Below are 22,930 nucleotides of genomic sequence, written 5' to 3'. Positions count from 1 at the left end.
TTAAAAAAAAAAAGATCAAGACCACTGAAAACCAAGCTCAATATTTTAAAATGGGAATGGCAGGATGAGGAAACTATATGTTAAAATGCATAAAACAACTTTACTAGTAATTGCTCATTAATTAAAAAAATATTTTATAACCAACCAGAAAAATCAAAACTTGGTAGTAAATAAAATACTTAACTGCTATTTATAACAGTTGAGAAGGTTTCTAGGACTAGTTTCTTATATTAATATAAAATGCATAAAAAATTCCAAAAACAAAGCAAATATTGCCCTGGATTACAAAGCTTGTATTTTACAAAAGATGCACATATTCAGTGCACATTAAAGAAGAGGAATACAAAAGTTAAATAAGTCCATCCCTTCTTAAGTACATCCCTTCTTATTATTGGCTATAATAACATCAACTGATCATGCCCTTTTCCAAATTCATCTCCACGGTCCTGAAAAATTTAAATGAATCAGTGTAGATGAAGGAAAATACCTTCCGTTTTACCACACATTAGCCTTGTTGGTTGAAATGTGAGATTTTTCTGGAAACTATACTCACCTCTTTGCTTTTAGTAGTGTGTTTCAACACTTAGCCAGGATTTGTGCCAAGAGATAGAGGCATTCGTCACCGAACCTGTCACACCACGAGTTTTTTTTTTTAAACAAACTGATGATTGCCCAACAAAAAACTGTTAACTTACTTGTGAATTTTCAGAGGCAGAGAGTTTTTTATTTTTTATTTTCCTTTTTTGGCTTCTGCAATGGAATTTCTCCAAGTTTTTAAAGATATTAACTTCATTAACCTGCAACAATCATCATTTTAAAGTAGTCTATAAAAACTGTCAGATGGGTCAGAAATAAGGTTTATGTAGCTCAAAATTATCTCTGACAGAGGCAAGATTTAACCTTTTGAGCCAACCTCAACAGACCGGCAATACAACTCAAATTATTAACATAATACATAATGATAAATATTGCTCTTGAAAAAAAGCAAATTATTTTCCTACTTACAACTTTTTGCAAAAAGTCTACTATAAAAATATTTTCTTCTCTCTTTATTTCCCTGCCAATCTGGAGCCTCCTCAAACATCAGGTGTTAAGAGCACAACATTCCATTTTAGTTGGAACACTGCTTCACACAGTCAATGTGTATTTTCAAGGCACTATAAAAACTCTCAAGAACAGTAAAAGAAAAACATTCCTCTTGCCTACAGATCTTTCAGGTATATTTCCCCTCAAACTTTTCTAAATTGAATGTTGTGATAACTGGTTTTTCTTCGTTTTCCATGGTACAGTCCTTAAGTTATTTTTCTTTTACTTGGAGCCACTCCTTCATTTTCAACTTGCTGAGCAGGCAGACTTTTGGTTTCCATGGAAACTGAATTCCTGCGGCTGCGGGTAGGCATTCTTGTTCCACCAATCTAAGAGACGAAGCAAAGAACAGGACGGCTTAACATGTTTACAACATTCTTAAACACAGTCAACTCTATTATTTACACATGGACTAATTACCTTGCAAATGGTCCTTTATATATTTTTAATCCCTAGCCACTTAACTGCTTCTAAGCAAGCTTTAATCTGACAGAGTTTTAAAGTACGAAACTTTCAAATAACAATCAGGGAAGGAGATACATCAGGGTAAATGGAGAGAAGTGAAGAGGAAAACCACACTTTGTGCTAAATTTGGGAAAGTCTGAAATGCTAAATGAGAAAATGAGGGAATGACAGGCCTTTAGAGCAATGTGCTTATAATAATGAAACTGAAGGGCAGGAGAAATGAAAAATAGGAAGGGAGGGAAAGGAAATACAAGAAGGTCAGATGCGGTAAAGAGAGAGAAGAAATTATGAAATGGAGAAAGAGACAGAGTAAGAAAAACAGAAGAGTCCAAAAAAGAAGGATAAAAAGAATAAAAGTGAAACGAAGGGAAAAGAAAAAAGACCCCAATTTGAAAGGAAAATTGAGAGGCTGGAAGAGAAGAGCAAGAAAGAAAGAAAGAAAAGGGGGAAGGAAAAATTGGAAGGCGATTACAGAGGATGGGAAAAGAGGAAGAAGGGAAGCAGGCGGAAGAAGCTTTGTTGGGGTGCTGGTTCCACCTTAATATCTACTCTCCCTCAGCACAAGCTGCTACTCACTCCCACTTTCTAGCTCACACAGTCTAGGGAAGAGAGAGTGTATTCTTAGGATGCAACCCCTTGCTAACTGCAGTCCCGCTGAAGATGAGGTCTGGAAATACTGTCATCCCCTTGGCCACTGGAAGAGTATAAAATTTTAAAATGGGGTAATGGAAAAAGCCAGGCCTTACAGAGAAGGACAAAAGCTGTACAGCCTGAAACCATTTCCCCAGAACTTGTCCATATCTACCTATTTTCTTTAGTGACCTTGCACCCCCTTCTATTTCTTCACATCTTCTCCAGTGTGTTTCAGACCTGGAAATGATTGTAATTCCAATCACACTCTCTCATATTCCTTATACAACAGAAATATTACTAGCATTGCCCCAAGAGGCTACTGGCTCACTAAGAATGAATCAAACTCCAGCTACCCTCACCTAATATCTTGTCTCTTTAGGGGCATTTTTTGGTTTACAATTAGATGACTAGAAAAGACAAACTTGAGTTAGGGTTTGAGTCTGCCAGTCTGTCTGTCTGAATCTGAAGAACTTTTTTAACATACAGATTAAAAAACTGCTGTGATTTTTAGATTATGTATACCACTCCCCACTCAACTGGTATTTACTATAAAAGTATACTGACCACACTAATTTGTATCTACCATATTGCAAGCATTTTGACCCTAAATGTGTATGTGTGTATGCGCATGGGGGTGTGTGTGCGTGTGTATGTGATCCATATTTATAGCAGAAGCTGCGGAAGGAGAAAAGGGATAGGCACAGAGCCATTACGAAAAGACTAGAATCAGAAGAAGTCCGGAGTAGCACAGGAAGCAAATGGGATCCTCCTATTAAGCTCTGCTTGATGCAGAAAGAGGCAGACACAGGCTCTACTGCGGCATCTCTCAGGATTAGTGCTTAAGGTACTACTACCCAAAGAGGACATCTGAGTTCAAGTGGACTAGGGACTAAGGAATCGTATTAGACGTGGAGATATCTGTCATATGAGTTTTTACATCATGAAATAAGTAGATCATTTCTGTTCCATATAAGATCTTACGTCCCAGGGTTTCCTGAAGCTCTCGTCTTTTCCTTTGCTGCTAAAGCTGAAATCCCTATCTGTGCTTATTAGCTTGGTAGGACTAGAGCGTCTCATTCCCATGGCCTCGCTAGGAGGAAGTAAGGGAGAAAGATGGGGTAATTCCTACATATGTAGGGCTAGATTGTAGGGAGATGTGTAAGAGATCACCAAAAACTTTCCATGGGCTTAAAAAAACATCAAACCAAGCACTAGTTAGCTAATTGTCTACTGTACCTAATGTTTGGCTGTACAACAACCTGGTCCTAGACAATCTCACTAAGGATTTGTCCTTGGACTGAATGCATGAAATATCTTCAAAAAAAACACAAATCAACAAATGCTCAGCATATACATAACTAAGCTGTTTATATTTATGTGGTCAAATCCTGAAAACATGGAATTGTGTCAAGACATTAAACTGTTCATTTTCACTAAAGAGGAATAAGCCACTCACACAGTTAAATGTTACAGGTGAAACTATAATCAGATTTTTCTAAGTTAAATCATTCTCTTAGAAATAATATAAACTCTTCAAAAACAGTTTTCAATTATTATTTTTAAGTTAAGAAAATGTTGCCTCAGGAGGTTATAAAAATCACTACTTACATTAAATTTAAACTGGAAATAGCCAACAAAAACTGTAGCTAAAATGGCTTAAAATACTAATAACTCACTTTCTCCATTCTTTCACTTGTCCCAACTAGTTAACCACATTTATATATTTTCTTGGCCAAAGTCAACTAAGAATGTGTAAGAAGTTGTCATTTCTAAAAGGATCCTCTCAATAATAACATTAGAATGGAGAAGTGAAAAACATACACGTGATAGATTTTCTGTGGTAAACATATTGAGAAGAGCAGAGAATTCAGACAATAATTTTGGTTCACAGATTTTTGGCAGCAGGGAAGGAAAATGTACTGTGTTATTGCTGACTGAACAGTCAGATTCACTTGTAGAGAATAAAACTTTTCCTTCAACTAAACTCAAACTGGAACTTCTTACATGATATAAAGAATGAGTGACATGGTAAAGAGTATCTCTAACCATGGTTTTACAAAAGTTTAAGACAGAGAAATGTCATTCAACTGGTATTTCTGGGGAAGGATTCTATAAAGAGCATAACATTAATTATAACTAAAATATTGAGTGATAAAATACTTAGCGTTAAAACACAATTTACATCTTAACATCTTATTGTACTTAAAAAAATTTTATTTATTTATTTATTTATTTAATTTTGGCTGCATTGGGTCTTTGTTGCGGTGACCGGGGACTACTCTTCGTTGCGGTGTGCGGGCTTCTCACTGCGGTGGTTTCTCTTGTTGTGGAGCACGGGCTCTAGGCACACGGGCTTCAGCAGTTGTGGCACGCGGGCTCTAGTGTGTAGGCTCAGTAGTTGTGGCGCACGGGCTTAGTTGCTCTGCGGAATGTGGGATCTTCCCAGACCAGGGCTCGAACCTGTGTCCCCTGCATTGGCAGGCAGATTCTTAACCACTGCGCTACCAGGGAAGTCCCTATTGTACTTTTAATAAGGCACTGCAGTCACTAATTACTAACACTTGCTTTTATATTTTCCCATAACCTACTTATTAATTTTTAATTGTATCATCATAATTTTATTGCATGTATTCTGCAAATTGCCTCAAATATTTAATGAAATGAAACAGTATACATAAATAAAAATTGCAAAAAAATTATAACTTTGCTTTTCATAGGAACATAGGGATTTAACTATGTGGTTGCCTTACCCATGCCCTCACTCGGGAGGCTAACAGAATTTTCTTTAGTTGACTCATAAACCTTACAAAAATAAAAAGCTCCATTGACATGATGACTGGGTTCAGTAGAGCGTACAACTTTATCTATGCTTCCTATAGATATTATTTTTAGAATGGTGTTGTGATTAACATGGCAAATGTGGACATCAGGTTGAAATATTATATAGTCAGTGAAACAGATTAATAATAAACAACCTAATGGAACATTTAATTTCAAAAAAGATCTTACCTTTTGTTGTGTTGTGGGACCTAGTGATTTAGGTGGAAAAGTACAAGGTATTCTTCCATGATGGATATGATATGGTAATAAGAGACTGGGGTCTAACGGGACCCAGGGAACTGAGAGACTGGAAGGCACACCAGGAAGGCTGTAATGTGTTTTATGCAAATTGTACGCTGTCCTAGTAACTTTTCCATCAGAGGTCTTGTAGATCAGGAGTGAAGAATCTTCTGCTGCGTGAGACAACAAGTAGGAGCCCTCCTGCAAGCTAAATCCACACAAGGAAACTCAACTCATTGGTTCACTGTGTCAAATTCAATCGCACTTTCTTAATCATAATATATTAATAAAATTGAAAACAATTAGGGGAATGGGATACCACCTCTAAAAACACTTTTATGACCAAATAAGATTTAAGAATCTTTTAAACTATTTTCATGCCTTTTCAGCAACTCATTTTAGTTCTTATTCCAAGTTCAGGATATGTAATTATTTTCTTTTCACTGTTACATCAGTTAATTTGTAAAATTTCAAAAATTTAATGGGAAACAGACAGTCTGCCTAATTCTCTAATCCATGGACAACACATACGGAAAAGTACATATACATATGAGTACATGAGTACATATACGTACCATTCCTGTACACAACATTTAAATTAATTAAACAAACACTGCACCTACTTTCTGTCTACTAATAGGTGAACAGAGATAGAAAAGTCAATGTGACAAATTCACTACACTGAGAAGTTTAAAATAAAGTGGCAGAAACAGTCAATGGAACAATCACAATACGAGGGGCCATGAGAATAATAGCAACCAAAGCAGTTAATAGGTACTGAATGTTTATCATGAGCTAACGACGACTGTACTGTTTATAACCATTTCATCATTAAATTCTCCAAAACAAACCTTTAAGGAATAATGTTAATTATTAACCTCATATTTGAGATAAACAAAAATCAGACATGCTAAGTAATTTGCCCAAAGTTCTGAGTGCAGGACCTGGATATAAACCCAGGCAGTCGAACACCAAAAGCCATACCCTTAATTATGATCCTCTATTGTCACAATAATAAGTTCTGTCAAATCTACATTTTCCCTTTCTCTTTAGAAAGCTTTAAGGAATTCAGTGTAACAACATAAAGAGCTAAAAGGATACGATTAATATACTGTGGTTTTTTGGGGATTTTACATTCTAGCTCAAAGGTACAATGGAAGATATCAGTTCTTTCCCACAATCTATCATTAAAAATAAGGATTAGTCATACTTACGAGTATCTTCCTACAAACCTGATAAGTTTTTCATTAATTCATTACTGTTTTTAAACAGAAAAGTAATAGGTATTGACAAAAGTGGTTCAGAGAACTATTCTTATTCTCAGAGCATTTTTTCCCCCAATCATTTTCTATTCCCATATAAAGAAATGAATAATAATTGATTTGACAGTGGGAATAAGTAACATTTCAAACACTGAGCTTTTATCAGTGAAACTTTATATCTTAACCTCCTTCACTAAAAATGAAGAATGCTTTGGTTTACAGAGAGAATTCATGGAGAATGAGACAGTTCAAGAAAGAATATCTTAAAAGTGCTGCATGGGGGCAGCAATGTACATGGATGGATACAAGTATCAGTAGGCACAATAACGGCCTCCCCCAAAAACATACATCCCAAACCCTAGAACCTGTGAATATGCTACATTACATGGCAAAGGGGAATTAAGATGGAATTAAAGTGAAATTAAGGTTCCTAATCAGCTGATTTTAAAATGTAAGATTTTCCTAGATTATTTTAGTGGGCTCACTGTAACCATGAGTCCTTAAAATGTAGAAGAGGGAGGCAGAAGAGACTCAGAGGGAGATATGGCTTTGAAAGAGGTGAGAGTGATGTGATGTGAGGAGGACTCAACTCGCCTTTCAAAGTCTGAAAAGGGAGGAAAGGAAGAGCACCACGAGCCAAAGAATGCAGGTAGCCTCTAGAATATACAAAAGTCAAGGAAACAGACCATACCCAAAGCCTACAGAAAAGAAGGCAGAAAAATGACACCTTGATTTCAGCCTGAGAAGACCTGTTAGCCTCCTGACTCACAGAACTGCAAGATAATAAATTCCTGTTGTCAACACTAGTTCTGTGGCAATTTGTCACAGCTGCAGTTGAAAACTAATAGATAAGCTAAGATATTGATATTCAAGTTTCAAAAAGCACTTGGTAAATTTCATGTTTAAGCATTGTACTTCACATGAAGAATAGAATATATAAAGCAAAAATCTTGCCACAGAATCACAGAATCTCAGAACTGAGGAGTACTTAGGAAATCACTGAAATCAACACCATCATTTTATAAATAAGGAAACTGACATCTATCTAGTTGCATAAAAAGTAGGAGAGTTAGAACTTTGAGGTTTTTGACCTTTTGTTCAAATTCTTGAATTGTTTTTTAGTTTATCTTTTGGTAAGGGCGTAAGACAAGGAGTGCAAAGGTTCGTATAATGAAACGGTTTGATAAATGATCACGTGGAGAATCTATATTCTAAGATTTGCTATGGACCGAGTGACTAGCCTCTATGTTGCTTCCTTACCTTGAAAATGTAAACAATATAGCTATGGAAGGCCGACTAATATTCCCCCAGGATGTTTACATCCTCTCTCCAGAATTTGTGAATGTTACCCATCAATGGCTTTGCAAATGCAATTAAGGATGCAATGTGACAACAAAAGCAAAAATTTGAGTGATGTACTTTGAAGATGGAGTAAGGGGCTACAAGTTAAGATATATAGGTATTTCTCCAAAGAAGACATACAGATGCCCAACATCACTAATCATCAGGGAAATTCAAATCAAAACCACAATGAGATACCACCTCACGCCTGTCAGAATGGCTATCATCAAAAAGACAAGTGTTGGCAAGGATGTGGAGAAAAAGGAACCGTTGTACACTGCTGGTGGAACTATAAATTGGTGCAGCCACTATGGGAAACAGTATGGAGGTTCCTCAAAAAATTAAACATAGAACTACCGTATGATCCAGCAATTCCACTCCTGGGTATCTACCACAAGAATACAAAATAATTAATTCAAAAAGATATATGCACACCAATGTTCACTGCAGTATTATTTACAATAGCCAAGATATGGAAGCAAATTAAGTGTTCATTGATAAACGGATAAAGAAGATGTGATATGTATACAATGGAATATTACTCAGTCATAAAAAATGAAATCTTGCATTTGCAACAACATGGATGGATCTAGACAGTATTATGCCACATGAAATAAGTCAGAGAAAGACAAATACCACATGACTTACTTATATGTGGAATCCGAAAAACAAAAGAAACAAACAAAATAAAATGAAGACAGACTTACAGATACAGAAACAAAAGGGTGGTTGCCGGTTGCGGGTGGTGTGTGTAGGGAGAAATAGGCGAACGGGATTTAAGAGGTACAAACCTCCAGTTATAAAACTAATAAGCCACAGGGATGTAATACACAGCATAAAGAATATGATCAATATTACTGTAATAACTTTGTATGGGGACAGATGGTTATTAGACTTACTGCGATTTCACAATGTTTGCAAATGTCATATCACTTGCAAGTTTATGTAGTAAACTTGAAACTAACATAATGCTGTACACCAACTATATTTCAATTCAAAAAGAAAAGAAATACAGGTAGCCACTAGAAGCTGAAAATCAAGGTGAGGAAACACCTGTCTCCTCAGAGCCACCACAAGGAGCCAGCCCTGTTGACAAAAGTTTAGTCCACTGAAAGTGATTTCAGATTTTTGACCTCCAGAACTATAATAGAATAAATTTGTGTTATTTAAAGCCACTAAGTTTGTGGTACTTTGTTATAGTGGCAATAGGAAACCATTACAATAGCCTTACAGAAAAATGTAATTGCAAGCTCATTAAAGCCAGAGACTATTATATTACCTTATTTATATTTTCACAATTTCAAATTTGACACAGTAGAATAAATTCTGTATTTCTAGGTTATTTTCTATCTATTCCTAACAACATATATTCAAAGTTTCTATGAATTTTCACCCAAGAAAATTAGACATATCAACGCAAAATGCCTCCAAAGTACTTACCTACTTAATTTTCTTAGAATGTGTTGAAGGATGTTAAATAAACTTGATATCCTATTAAACAGAAGAAATCTATATAAAATTAAGCGACAAGAAAACTCACGCTTAACAATTTTAGCTCCTCAGGAAGAGAAATATCCTCAATAACAGAAAAAAACAACAGATGAAATAATGTAAAACACAGAACACCAAAATTTATTTCTAATTTGATTCACTTATAATATTTAATTATTTTTTTGCCATTTTCTGATTTCTCTTCAAAATCATAAAGTATTTGGCTTGTGTGAGTCAGAGCAGTTGTAAAGAGATCATTATTTTATACTGAAACTATAAACTTTTTAAGAAGTTTATAAGTTTAAAATTTTTTTAAAGATTAAAAGTTTAAAAAGCCTTTAGTAGAACTAATCTGCAGAAGAGTTTGTCTTTTAGAGATGGTGGTGGTAACCAGAGAAATTGAGAGGTACTTTAAATGAATAAAGGGAAATGAAATATGTTGATTTAGTATCTCTTCTAGACCTAAATTCATTCCCTTTATTATTTATTTAAAAATGGTTTTCATTGGAAGAGGTAGAGCAGGCAGTGAGTAATGTATGGAAAAGCTTCTCTATTCACATATGTAAATAAAAAGTTACTCCTCAAAAGAAGCAATCCTTATAATAGAAGTAGATGTTTTTAAGTATAAGCAGAGAATTCAAGTTTGAATCTGGAGGCTTCAAAAACTATGACAAGCCCCAAAGCTGGAACTATGGAAGTAATAAAAGTCAGGACAATTTCCCATCCTTCAAGGTGAATCAAACATATTAACTACCAAGGTTGTCACCCTAGTTCAGCTGTATGCTCTGGGGAAAGTCACTCCAAGTTCCGGTTTCCTCATATATAAAATGGAGATAAAACTACCACCAGTCCTTCCCGGAAAGTTGTGAGATGCAAATTAAATTCATTTCAATCCGATGTACAGTAATAGTTGGTAAAAGAACAAACTTTTAGAAGTTAGGGTGTCCAAATGAGTGTATACATCCCTGTGAGCTAAGAGTCTTATGCTCCCATACACTACCAAGATGGAGGACTCGTCTGTTGTTCTAGCCTCCTTTGTCTTAAGTAGAAATACTAGTGTCACTAGTACATTTAATTTGGAAATGGAAATGATTAACGTGAAATGGATCACAAACTGGGTCAGGGGGAAGCCTCAATGTAAAAAAGGACTAAAAGTCTTGAAAATAAATAATTTAAACTTAACCAATATTTACAGATAAAGGAAAATTAGTGATCATATTAAGTTTTTAAATTCCCACCACAAAGTAAAGCTTCTTACTTGAGTGCTGAAAGTCTTTCTTTTAATTCTTCTGAGGTGATTTCTTCTAGCAGGAAAAGCTTTGAAGTAAATGTATCAATATGTCCTAAAATAAAAGATCAAACTTAAAAAGAACAATTGCAGTATTTAAAAAACAAAAAAGCCAAGTTATCCAGTCTCTTCAAAGATGTTTTTACAAAATTGTAATAATTGTAATGTAACTTTATATTCTAAAAAGAGGAGAAATAGACATTTTATTAAGTTTATTAACTAAAGATGTATTTTAAAATGACATTAGGGACTTTCCTGGTGGCATAGCAGTTAAGAATTCGCCTGCCAACACAGGGGGACATGGGTTCGATCCCTGGTCCAGGAAGATCTCACATGCGGCGGAGCAACTAAGCCCATGTGCCACAACTACTGAGCCTGTGCTCTAGAGCCTGAGCTACAACTACTGAGCCTGAGAACCACAACTACTGAAGCCTGCGTGCCTAGAGCCCATGCTCCACAACAAAGAGAAGCCACCACAATGAGAAGCCTGTGCACCACAATGGAAGAGTACCCCCCCACTCGCTGCAACTAGAGAAAGCCCGCGCACAGCTACGAAGACCCAAAGCAGCCAAAAATAAATAAATAAATTTATAGAAAAAATAAAATAAAATGACATTATAAGTCAGATTATATAAGAAATATGTATTAATTCTACAATATTTGCTGAACATAGAAGAGTTTACACATGTCCATAACAAAAAAAATCATCTCTAAGCCCACAATTTAAGAATAACAACTGTTAAAATAGTGGTGTTTCTAATTTTTATTAAAGTTGCATTTTTATAGAAATTAAATTTTTAGAGAAATATGTACCTATTATGAAAGCAAGCAGATAAAGTCAAATTTATAGTTTGGGCATGCTCTACAATTTCTAAGACTGACTGGGTTAAGGTAAAAATTAGATTACAAAAATGTGGCTTACTCATTCACAACAGCCAAGACATGTATAACCTAAGTGTCCATCAATGGATGAATGGATAAAGATGTGATACACACACACACACACACACACACACCACACACGATGAAATATTATTCATCCATAAGAAAAAAGGAAATCCTGTTATTTGCAACAACATAATGGACCTTGAGGACACTGTGCTAAGTAAACTAAGTCAGAAAGAGAGAGAGAAATACTGCATGATATCACTTACACGAGGAATCTGGAAAAAAAAAAAGTCAAACTCATAGGAACAAGTAGGAGAGTGGTTCACAGGGGTTGGGGGCTAAAAGGGTACAAATTTTCAGCTATAAGATGAATAAAGTCTGAGGATCTAATGTATAACACGGTAACCACAGTTGATAGTACTGTACTATATAACTGAAATTTGGTAAGAGAGTAGAACTTAAATGTTTTCATCAAAAAACAAAAAAGAAAAAATATATATATGTGAGGTGATGGATGTGTTAATTTAACTAGATGGGAGGAATCCTTTTACAATGTATACATATATCAAATCATCATGATGTATACTTTAAATATCTTAAAATTTTATTAGTTAACTACATCTCAATAAACCTTAAAAAAATCTGGCTTATTTTTTAATTAAAGCACACCGTAAGATTTCCTATGGTTTAAAAAAAAAATCAAAAGTCTGCTCAAAGACTTACTTTCTTACAAATGTGACCTAATTCTAGAATTCCAAAAAACAAAATAGAAAACTCTCAAGATTACACTTCCATTTTAAAAAGTAAGGCGTGGGGCTTCCCTGGTGGCGCAGTGGTTAGGAATCCGCCTGCCAAGGCAGGGGACACGGGTTCGTGCCCCGGTCTGGGAAGATCCCACATGCCGCGGAGCGGCTAGGCCCGTGAGCCACAACTACTGAGCCTGCGCGTCTGGAGCCTGTGCTCCGCAACGGGAGAGGCCGCGACAGTGAGAGGCCCGCGCACCGCGATGAAGAGTGGCCCCTGCTCTCCGCAACTGGAGAAAGCCCTTGCACAGAAGCGAAGACCCAGCACAGCCATAAATAAATAAATAAATAAATAAATTTATAAAAAAAAAAAAAAAGTAAGGCGTATGTTCTACAACAAAACAGGTTGAGACACAACACTGAGGTCCTGAAATGTTCCAAGGAAGTGATATAAAAGATAGCTCTTAGTTAAATGTTATATAACCATGTCAATACAAAAATCATGTTATTACAGCAGTTAAATACATCAATAGCGTAAGAGTATAATACTCAACAATGCTGAAAATAATACCATTTTAATTTTAATTTTTTTCAGCTTCCAATATTTGGTTATCAAAATACATGACCTGGAAAGCTGACATCAATCACTGTGCAACAAAAAATGCACATAATTTAATAACGCATTTTCTTATCTAGTCCCATTTCATGTGCTTTGTGCTCATAAAAAGAATTAGAAACATTTTTACCAGATACCTTTCTTCTAGGACAACAAAGCTATTTTTCCCATGCCTACTTATCGCTTCCTGTGCCAAGTTTCAGTTTCACCTCTGCATTTCTAATGCTCACTATACAGTGACGTTTCTAATAAAAAGGACACATTTCAATGGTTTAATAACTGTAGAAAGGGAATATCAGGTACAATAAAACATTTTTAGACATTTACTAAATGTGCCTTCGAGGAAAATCACTAACAGTTCTTACTTTTTTAAAGCAATCTCAATGAAAAGTATGTATTATATAGTATATGTCAAATACAGTTAGGTCAAAAAATATACAGAGAATACCATACTAAGTGCTATGAGGGCCCACCTCCTCAAGGAGTCTACAATTCTCTCAACATTGGAGCGTTTTAACCTGTGGGCCTTAAATGAGTTACATGTGTGTTTGAGATATTTATCTCCTCAGTCCTTGGGGCAGCTGAGCAAGGCGTGGGATGGCAAGAGCTTCCTGGACATTACCCCTCAGCCACAGCAATCTTTTTTGTATATCACAGTGTGCTATCCAAATATTTTTCATGTGTGTCAAGTTTGGGAAGGTTATATAATACAAATCAAGGCTTTATATACATGCACGCATTCATACATATTTACGTGCACACATACATATACATAGGCAATTCCTACTCTGCATGCAGCATGGGATGAGAAAAATAACCATACATAAGCCAAAACTATGGAAGCAATTTTAAAAATCAATGGGAAAAATTACAACTGTTCCATTACCTTTAAGATTTTTTTGGTCAAAACATTATAAATTCCCCATCAGTTATAAACGTATAGAGAAATGAAAAAATAGTAAAAAGTAATCTTTATTTAGTATACTGTAAATTAAAAACATTGAGATTTAGTATTATTTCACTATAAAAAACTCATTAAGAGCAGTCTGAATAGTGCTTGTCGCCTTCTCCTGGTACAACTTATGATAGGGAGCAAGCACCTTTTCTATGCTGTGGTGAATGGTCACACTCCTTGGATCAGCTTCCAACATGATAGCCTTTGCGCTTTTAATATCATGATATATCTCCAAGAGTTCTTTTAATGTAAAATATTATGCCAGTGTCACTTCTGCATCCTTTATGCCACAAGCACTTTCCTCATTTATGTAAGTTCACCTTCGCTAAGTTCCTCTTTTGGCATATCTGGTCTCCTGAACTGCACCAGTGTCAACATTTCTACTGTCAGCTATTTCTTCTGTAACTCCATTTATGCTCAATTTAAATTCCGCTTCCAGCAGTATTACCTTTTGTTTCTTTGCTGTGCTTTAATCTTTGTTGGTCAATTCCCTCTTCTGATTATCCACTTTTGTAAAACATCACACGAGTTTATCACTGGGAGACGAGGAGGGAACACAACTACACATTTTGCCTCCTGTGCATCAACTCAGTAACAGGTGCGCAGTGAACAATCACTGACAGACTTTGAAAGAAGTGACATGATTGGTCACTGGTCATTATGTGCATTTGTTACTTATGTAGTGATTTGTGGACTGAAGAGTCAGCAGTAACGTCTGTACTTTACGCAATTACTCACAGTTAAATACCTTCGTAACTGAAATTTGTGTATATCAGAATTGCACAAAGGAAGGACTGCCTGTATGTCAACTATACAAAATTGATATATATTAGAGAACTGGAAAGTAGATACAGAACTTGTGATAAGATGACTTTGAGAATTTTCTTTAAGGAATACATCTTAATGTTTTTATGGAGCAAGAGGATAAAAAGAATACTGCAATCTAAAGGAACAGGAGAACATGTTCATAGCAAAGCAGACAAACAAAAAACAAGTATGTTTATTCTACCTGAAAAAGAGACTATAGGACTCTAGTTCAAAATTGCTGAACTACAGTCCTTTAAACCAATATGCTCTTCAGTTAAATAAATGAGATTCTATGTCACTTGTGTCTCGTAAGATATGCTGTATCTGAATCTCTCAACTATGCATGTAAACTCTACCCTTACTGTCCTCTCCAAAAGATCTAATGCACTGGTCCCCAACTTTGATTTCTGAGAAGAGATTGTCTTAAGTTTCTTTGAAATTTTGAGATCATAGGGCTGGGCAGGGAAAACTGACAATGAAATGCTTAAGTTAAATGGAGGAGTGGCTAGCAATGGTTGAGTGAGGGAAACACAGGCCACGACTGAGAAAGGAGTATGGTGCATGACTGCATGGGAAAGAGAATACGAGCACGTGGAGATCTTCTGGTTAGGATTTTAAGGTCCCTGTTTCTAAGACACAATGAATCATTTGTCTTAAGTCACACTGATTAACATTGTTACACACACAGTGCTTCATTTTTGTTACATCTGACCTCCGCTGCTCCCCCACCAATTTTTCCCTAGCCCTTTTTAGGTTTACAGCAAAGTTATAAACACTTAAAAGACTGTGACTAAATTCTGATCCTGCCACTGATGGCGTCTGTATCTATACGTAAGTTAATCATTCTGAGCTTTATTTTTCTCTTTTATTTAGAGCAGCAGTCAACACACATTAAAAACTATTAACTAACAGAAATCGAAACAGATGAAAATTTTTGAAAAGAATAAAATAATATGCAATATATAATTAACTATGCTTTGTTGTTTTGAAAAATCTTGGTTTAATTCTATGTGATAACAACTATTTGAAGGATGGCTGCAAAGTTCAATTCATTTTGCTATAGGTTTTAACAGCTGCCATAGCTAAAAAAAGATACCCACAATTATACATAGATCCAAATGGAACAAGTGCCTCACTGCTTGGCTTACTGAAGCATGACACTGAATGTTTTTAAGGAGAGGACCACCTGTCAATCCACATACTTAATATGAGTAATGTTTAATTTTTAATTTTTCATACAAAAAATAAATAAGAGTTATAATATTTTCTTCCTGCATCCCAATGGTTTGTCTTACATACATCTAGGGACAGTAAAAAGAATAAAGTACATAAATTCTATGGCTTGTTTTCTACCATTTCCCTTCTCCTTGACTTTTACTGTTCCTTCAATCAATTATCCAAGCCAACTTCACTCATTCTAAAAATACTTAGTGAGCACCTCTGTGTGCCAGATACTGTTCTAGGTGCTTGGGATATATCAATAAACAAAAGAGACAAAGACAGGCAATAAATACCATGACTAATTAAATTACATAATTTGTTAGTGGCTACCAGAAAAAGGGATTGAGGATATATTTGGAGCCAACAAACCAGAGGAAGAAAGAAACCCAGTGATGTAAGCCTGGCACTTAGGGCTGCTTCTCTCTTAGGAGTACCTGTTAATCTGGAAAAAGCAACTGAGAAGCTAAGAAATGAACCAGAGCTCTCAATAGTCTCTCAGGATTAGAGGAACAAAACTGGAGTTCGGGGTCTATGATTTAGATAAACACAAGTTCTGAGTTGGGATCCTGGCTTGGTGATTCTCTAAAAGGACTCATAGCCTCAGCATACAGTTGTAGTCATGGATAAGATTTGTTACAGCAAAAGGATACAAGCAAAAGGAGAATCACCAAAAGGAAAAGAAGTGTGGGTAAAGTTCAGAGGAAATGAGATGCAATTTTCAAAAGTCCTCTCTTGAGTTTCTATTTGGGATGATGATAAAGCTCTGGAAATGGACAGTGATGATGGCTGAACAACATTGTGAATGTATTTAATACCACTAAATCATATGCTAAAAAATGTACAGTAAATTGTACCATAAAATGGTTAAAATGGTACATTTTATGTTACATATATTTTACCACAATTAAAAAAAAAAAAAAAGAGGCCTTTCCCATTTGAGTCACACAAGATTCACTTAATTCCTCCAGCAGTATTTTCTTTTTATACCAGAGAAGCTTATTAGAGACACAGCACTCAAGGTATTTATTGGGAGCTCATCATGTAGGCACCCTCTGACTAACACATACCAAAATTCCAGACTCTCAGAAGGAAAGCAGATGTTCAGAATAAGCCATATTGTTTATACAAACGGTGTAGACACAATGAACTCTCCTTATCAGCTAAGGGAAGTTTTATGTCAGTGTAGAAAACCGTTTACTAGCTAAGTTCCCAGACACCGGCCGAGGGCCCGACTTGCAAGTAAGATTTTCCAAAGACTGGCAATGTCAGACCATGAATGGCAACATCCTAGCAATAAGGGGGAAACAGATTGGCCTATCTAGGGTCCAAAGTCAAGCTTCAAATCACCTAAATCCCTGTAACTGGATTACAGTGAATCCGGATTGCTAGTGTGGTCAAAAGTAATCCTATCTACAGGAAGATAACATTTTAGCTCTTATATTTGCTCTAGAATTTTTTTGTATACAATATCTGGCCCTTGATAAAGAATATTCTGGCATACAATGAAAAAACATGGAATAAAAAAGAAGACAGGAAAACAACATGCCATGGAATGAAGTGTCCCTGTAAAAAGATATGTTGAAGCCCTAACCCCCACTACCTCAGAACGTGACTTCCTTTGTAAGTAGAATTGTTGTAGATGTAATTAGTTATGATGGGTGGACCCTTAATTCAATATGAATGGTGTACTTATAGGAAGAGGATAGAGACACACAGGAAAAAGATTCCACATGATGACAGAGGCAGAGATGAAAGTGATGCATCTACAAGCCAAGGATTGCTAGCAAACACCAGAAGGAAAAAGAGGCAACAAAGGATTCTCTCTTACAGGTTTCAGAAGGAGCATGGCCTTGTGACACCTTCATTTTAAACTTCCAGCCTCCAGAACCGCGAAACAAGAAGTTTCTATTATTTTAAGCCACCCAGTTTGTGGTACTTTGTTATGGCAGCGCTAGGAAACTAACACAAAAAAATAATAGAAAAGACTCGCAAAGAATCTAGATAACAGAGGTATTAGAGACACTTTAAAGTAATTTTTGCCTAATATGCTTAAGTTTTCTATAGAAAACTATAATGTATAAAAAAGAACCAAATGAAAAATCTAGAACCAAAAAAATACAATAAATGAAACTGAGGACTCAGGTGATGGGTGAAATAGTATATTAGGGATAGCTGAAGAGAAAATTAGTAAAGTAGAAGAAAATATTGAGAATCATGCATGAAGAGTCAAAAGAAAGGTAAATACAGAAGAGCATGTAAGGGACGTTAAGGATACAGTTAAGATGTAACATAATACAACTGAAATCCCAGAAGAGAAAGAGAGCAAATGGGGAAGAAGTGATGTTTGGTGAGGTAATGACAAGAATTCTCCCAAACTGATAAAGGTCATCAAATCACATATTAAGGAGCAATGTTATAAAATGAACATGTAAGAAGGAATATTTACAAAGAAAACATAACATAGGCACAATGTACGAAAATTGTTGAAAGGGAGAGAGATAAAATTTAAAGTCTGCCAAAGAAAAGAGACATATTACTTGCAAAAGAGCATAAATCAGATGAACAGCTGACTTTTCAACAGAAACAAAAGAAGCCAGGAAACGTGGGGTGGGGGAGGGATGGATTGGGAGTTTTGGGTTTGTAGATGCAAACTATTATATACAGAATGAATAAACAACAAGGTCCTACTGTATAACACAGGGAACTATATTCAATATCCTATGATTAAACCATAATGGAAAAGAATATAAAAAAGAACGTATATGTATATATGTATAACTGAATCATTTTGCTGTACAGCAGAAATTAACACACACTGTAAATCAACTACACTTCAATTAAAAAGAAAGAGCAAACATTGAATTGATAATTAGAAACTTTTCAAAAAGAAAAGTCTAGGGCTTCCCTGGTGGTGCAGTGGTTGAGAATCTGCCTGCCAATGCAGGGGACACGGGTTCGAGCCCTGGTCTGGGAAGATTCCACATGCCATGGAGCAACTAGGCCCATGAGCCACAACTACTGAGCCTGCGCGTCTGGAGCCTGTGCTCCGCAACAAGAGAGGCCGCGATAGTGAGAGGCCCGCGCACCGCGATGAAGAGTGGCCCCCGCTTGCCACAACTAGAGAAAGCCCTCGCACAGAAACGAAGACCCAACACAGCCATACATACATACATACATAAAAAGAATGTAAGCAGACAAGAATAGCATTAAAAAAAATAAAAAATAAATAAAAATTAAAAATTAAAAAAAAAAAAAAAAAAAAAGAGTGGCCCCTGCTTGCCGCAACTAGAGAAAGCCCTCACACGGAAACGAAGACCCAACATAGCCAAAAATAAATAAATAAATAAATAAATAAATAAATAAATAAATAAATAAAACTTAAAAAAAAAAAAGAAAACTCTAGGCTTCACAGGTCAATTTTACCAAACATTTAAGTAAGAAATAATACCAATTTTATAGAAATTCTACCAGATAACAGAAAAAGAGGAAATAAATCCCAACTCATTTTATGGCATAAACTTAATCTTAATACTAATACCTCACAAGGAAAATTACAGGCCAATCTCACTCATAAACACAAACAGCAAAATAAATATTAACAAACTAAATCTACCAATAAATAAAAAGAGTAATATACCATGAGCAAGATGGAATTATGGCAGGAACACAAGATTGGATTAACATTTTAAAATTAATTAACACGATTCATCACCTTAGTAGGATAAAAGACAAAAGTTATACCATCATATAATCTCAATAAATGCAGAGAAAATATCTGATAAATTTTTTTTACCCATTCATGATTAAAATTCTTAAACTAGGCATAGAAAGGAACTGCTTTCTTCTAATAAATGCTACCTACAAAAACCCATACAAAATACTAAACAAAATGTCTAATCTTCCCGTTTAAGATTAGACACAGGCAAGGATGTCCATTATTCACCTTCTATTCGAATTCTAGGCAAAGAAGGCAAGGAAAAAAAAAAACGTATAATGATTGTAAAGAAGAAATAAAATGGTCATTATTTGCAGAGAACATAATTATTTAATTAGAAAATATAAATTACTAGAAAGAATAAATGAGCTTAGAAAAGTTACTAAGATACAATATCAATATACAAAATCAATATGCAAATAAATCCTGTATTATCAGTAACAAGCCATAAGAAAATAAAATTTCAGAAATACCATTTATAATAACATAAAAGAATCAATTATCAACAAATACATTTAACAAAAGATGTGCAAGATCTCTACAAAGAAAATCATAAAGATATTAATAGAAATTAAAGATATAAATAAATAGAAGAATATGTAAAGTTCACAGATTGAAGGATTTGTTATTGTAAAGCTGTCAATTTGTTCCACATTGAGTCAATGCACTTCCTAACAAAAATCCCAATCTTCCTGTTGCTGTAGGGAGAAATTAACAAGTTGACTCCAAAATCTGTAATGCAAAAGGGCCAAGAATAGCCAAGAAATTCTTTTAGAAAAACAAGTTGACATGGAACTCTACTCAATACTCTGTATGGATAAAGAATCTAAAAAAGAGCAGATATACGTATACGTATAACTGATTCACTTTGCTGTACAGCAGAAACTAACAACATTGTAAATCAACTATACTCCAATAAAAATTAATTTAAAAAAAAGTTGACAAGATTTACTTTACCAAACAGTAAAAGATTTTATAAAGCTAGAGTAATTAAGACAGTGTTAACTGTCTAGCTAGAGTAGTTACTCTAACTAGAGTAATTAAGACATGTACTGCCTCAAGGATAGAGAAATAGGGAGTCCAGATTAGATTCACATATATGATTTACAACACAAGTAACACTGGAGAGTAGCAGAGAAAGGGTGGTCTTTTCAATAAACAGTAATGAAAACGGAAAAAAAAAAATCTTGATATTCCATGCAAAAATAAACACCACATAAACTGTGTATCTAGAAATTAAAAAATAATTTTAAAAAGGCTTCTAGAAGATATTATATTCATGAGGCTGCTGTAAGGAAGATTTGTTAAACCGGGCAAAGAAAGCACTAACCATAAAGGAAATGACTAAATATTGGTCTATATTAAGTTCAAAAGACACTTTTAAGAGACTGAAAAGGCAAGTCACAGAGTACGAGAAAAATATTTGTAACATTTAAAACCAACAAAGAACTACCAAACAAACAAACAAAAACTTGACAACAGAAAAAGAGGTTTGAATAGGCAATTCACAAAACTGAACACTCAAATGATTATTAATCACATGAAAGTGTCCAACTTCATAAATAACCAAGGAAAGGCAAATTAAAACAATAATGAGATATTAATAATACCTACCCACCAGCATGGCTAAAACTAAACTGATAAGGCCAAGTGTGGGCAAGGATGAGGAGAAAATGTAACCCTCACAGTGCTAATATAAGTGTAAATTGGTACAATCACTTTGGAAAACTTTTTGGAATTATCTACTGAAGATAGGTGTAAGCTTAAACTATGACCCAATAATTCTATGACCAAGTAGTTCCATTCCTAGGTATGTGCCCAACAGCAATATGTACCCATTGCGCTAACAGACACTTACAATATGTTCATAGTTGCATTAACATAGAAACAACCTGAACAGGCTCCCAAAGTTAAACGGATAAATAAATGGTGGTATATTCTTACAAAGGAATATGTCAAAAACAATAAAACTACTGTTACACACACATAAATTTCAAAAACTGTGTTAAGTAAAAGAAGATATAAACAAAAGAACTTTATAATTCCATTTGTATAGACCTGGCAAAAACCAAATGATTACATTAGAAGGCAGGACAGTGGTTACCCCTGGAGAAGAGAAGACGGCTATGTTGGGAAGTGGCACAAGGTGGGGTCTTCTGGGGCACTGGCAGTTTTCAACTTCTTGATCTCGGTGCAAATTATAGAGGTGCTGGCTTTGTTATAATTCCTTGAGCTGTACATTTATTTTTTTCACTTTTCTGAGTGTATATTATACTTAAAAAGTTGCACATGGAAAAGAAAACATTATCAAATCAAAGATGTATTTTACAACTGACAATATTTTAGGACAGACGGAGTACTATGTAGACATTTTAAAAATTATGTGTAAATATAGAGAAGTTACCAGTTTTTTTGTTTTAGTCCGCTTTTAATCTTTGGTTAAGAAACCCTTTTTTACTCTTGTATCATAAAGATGATTGTCCATATTTTCATCTAAATTTTAGATTAATAGCTAGTTCTTTCTCAGTACAGAAATATACGAAGTATCACTTCATTATCTTGGGGTGTCTATTTTCATCAAGGAGAAGTGTACATTTAGGGCATTATATTATGTAATCATTGGAAGAAAAAGGATTCGTGTATATAGTCCCTGAGGTAGATCGAACAAAACATTATTATTTCTTGGCTGTGCCGCGTGGCTTGTGGGATCTTAGTTCCCTGACCAGGGATTGAACCCGGGGCCACAGCAGTGAAAGTGTCCAGTCCTAACCACTGGACCACCAGGGAATTACCTGAACAAAATATTATTATGTCCATTACATACCGACGAAAAAGCTGAGGCCCCGCGAGCCACAACTACTGAGCCCACGTGCTACAACTACTGAAGCCCGCGCGCCTAGAGCCTGTGCTCTGAAACAAGAGAAGCCACCGCAATGAGAAGCCCGTGCACCGCAATGAAGAGCAGCAGCCCCCACTCGCCGCAACCAGAGAAAGCCCGCGCAGCAACGAAGACCCAACGCAGCCAAAAATTAAATAAATAAATTTATAAAATACATAAATAAAACCCCTCAAAACTCAGAGATGCTTTTAAAATAGCATTTCAAAACATTCACCCCCACATAAAAAAACAAAAAACCCAAACAAAGCAAACACAACCATATAACAATGCAACATAAGTTTCTCACCAAACAGTGAGAAACAGATACCACTGTTTCTGTTGTCAAAGATACCAAATACACCATTCCATTACATTAAAATGAATGCTTATCAGTGGATAGGATTTACCGACGATAAATAGCACATAAGGCAATGACTACTTATGACTTTAAACAATACAGTAGTCCCCCCTTATCCCCAGG

The 22,930-nt window shown here is 35.3% G+C and overlaps 1 protein-coding gene across 5 annotated transcripts in view; it reads right to left on the bottom strand.

Annotated features, from left to right (window-relative positions):
* Window positions 1-334: 334 nt before the first annotated feature.
* Window positions 335-22,930, bottom strand: part of ICE2 (interactor of little elongation complex ELL subunit 2) — a 66,567-nt gene continuing 43,971 nt past the window's right edge. For all 5 annotated transcript variants that reach the window (XM_061182051.1, XM_061182052.1, XM_061182054.1 and 2 more), the window contains 4 exons: window positions 10,597-10,681; window positions 9,288-9,338; window positions 5,194-5,452; window positions 335-1,415 (listed from right to left, as the gene is read on the bottom strand). In XM_061182051.1, the coding sequence (XP_061038034.1) occupies window positions 1,293-1,415; window positions 5,194-5,452; window positions 9,288-9,338; window positions 10,597-10,681 (518 nt within the window). In that variant the 3' untranslated portion in view covers window positions 335-1,292. The remainder of the gene's footprint in view (window positions 1,416-5,193; window positions 5,453-9,287; window positions 9,339-10,596; window positions 10,682-22,930) is intronic.

This window comes from Eubalaena glacialis, chromosome 2 (genome assembly GCF_028564815.1).
Source record: "Eubalaena glacialis isolate mEubGla1 chromosome 2, mEubGla1.1.hap2.+ XY, whole genome shotgun sequence".
NCBI classification, from domain to species: Eukaryota; Metazoa; Chordata; class Mammalia; order Artiodactyla; family Balaenidae; genus Eubalaena; species Eubalaena glacialis.
This window is presented reverse-complemented; position numbering and strand designations above follow the sequence as displayed.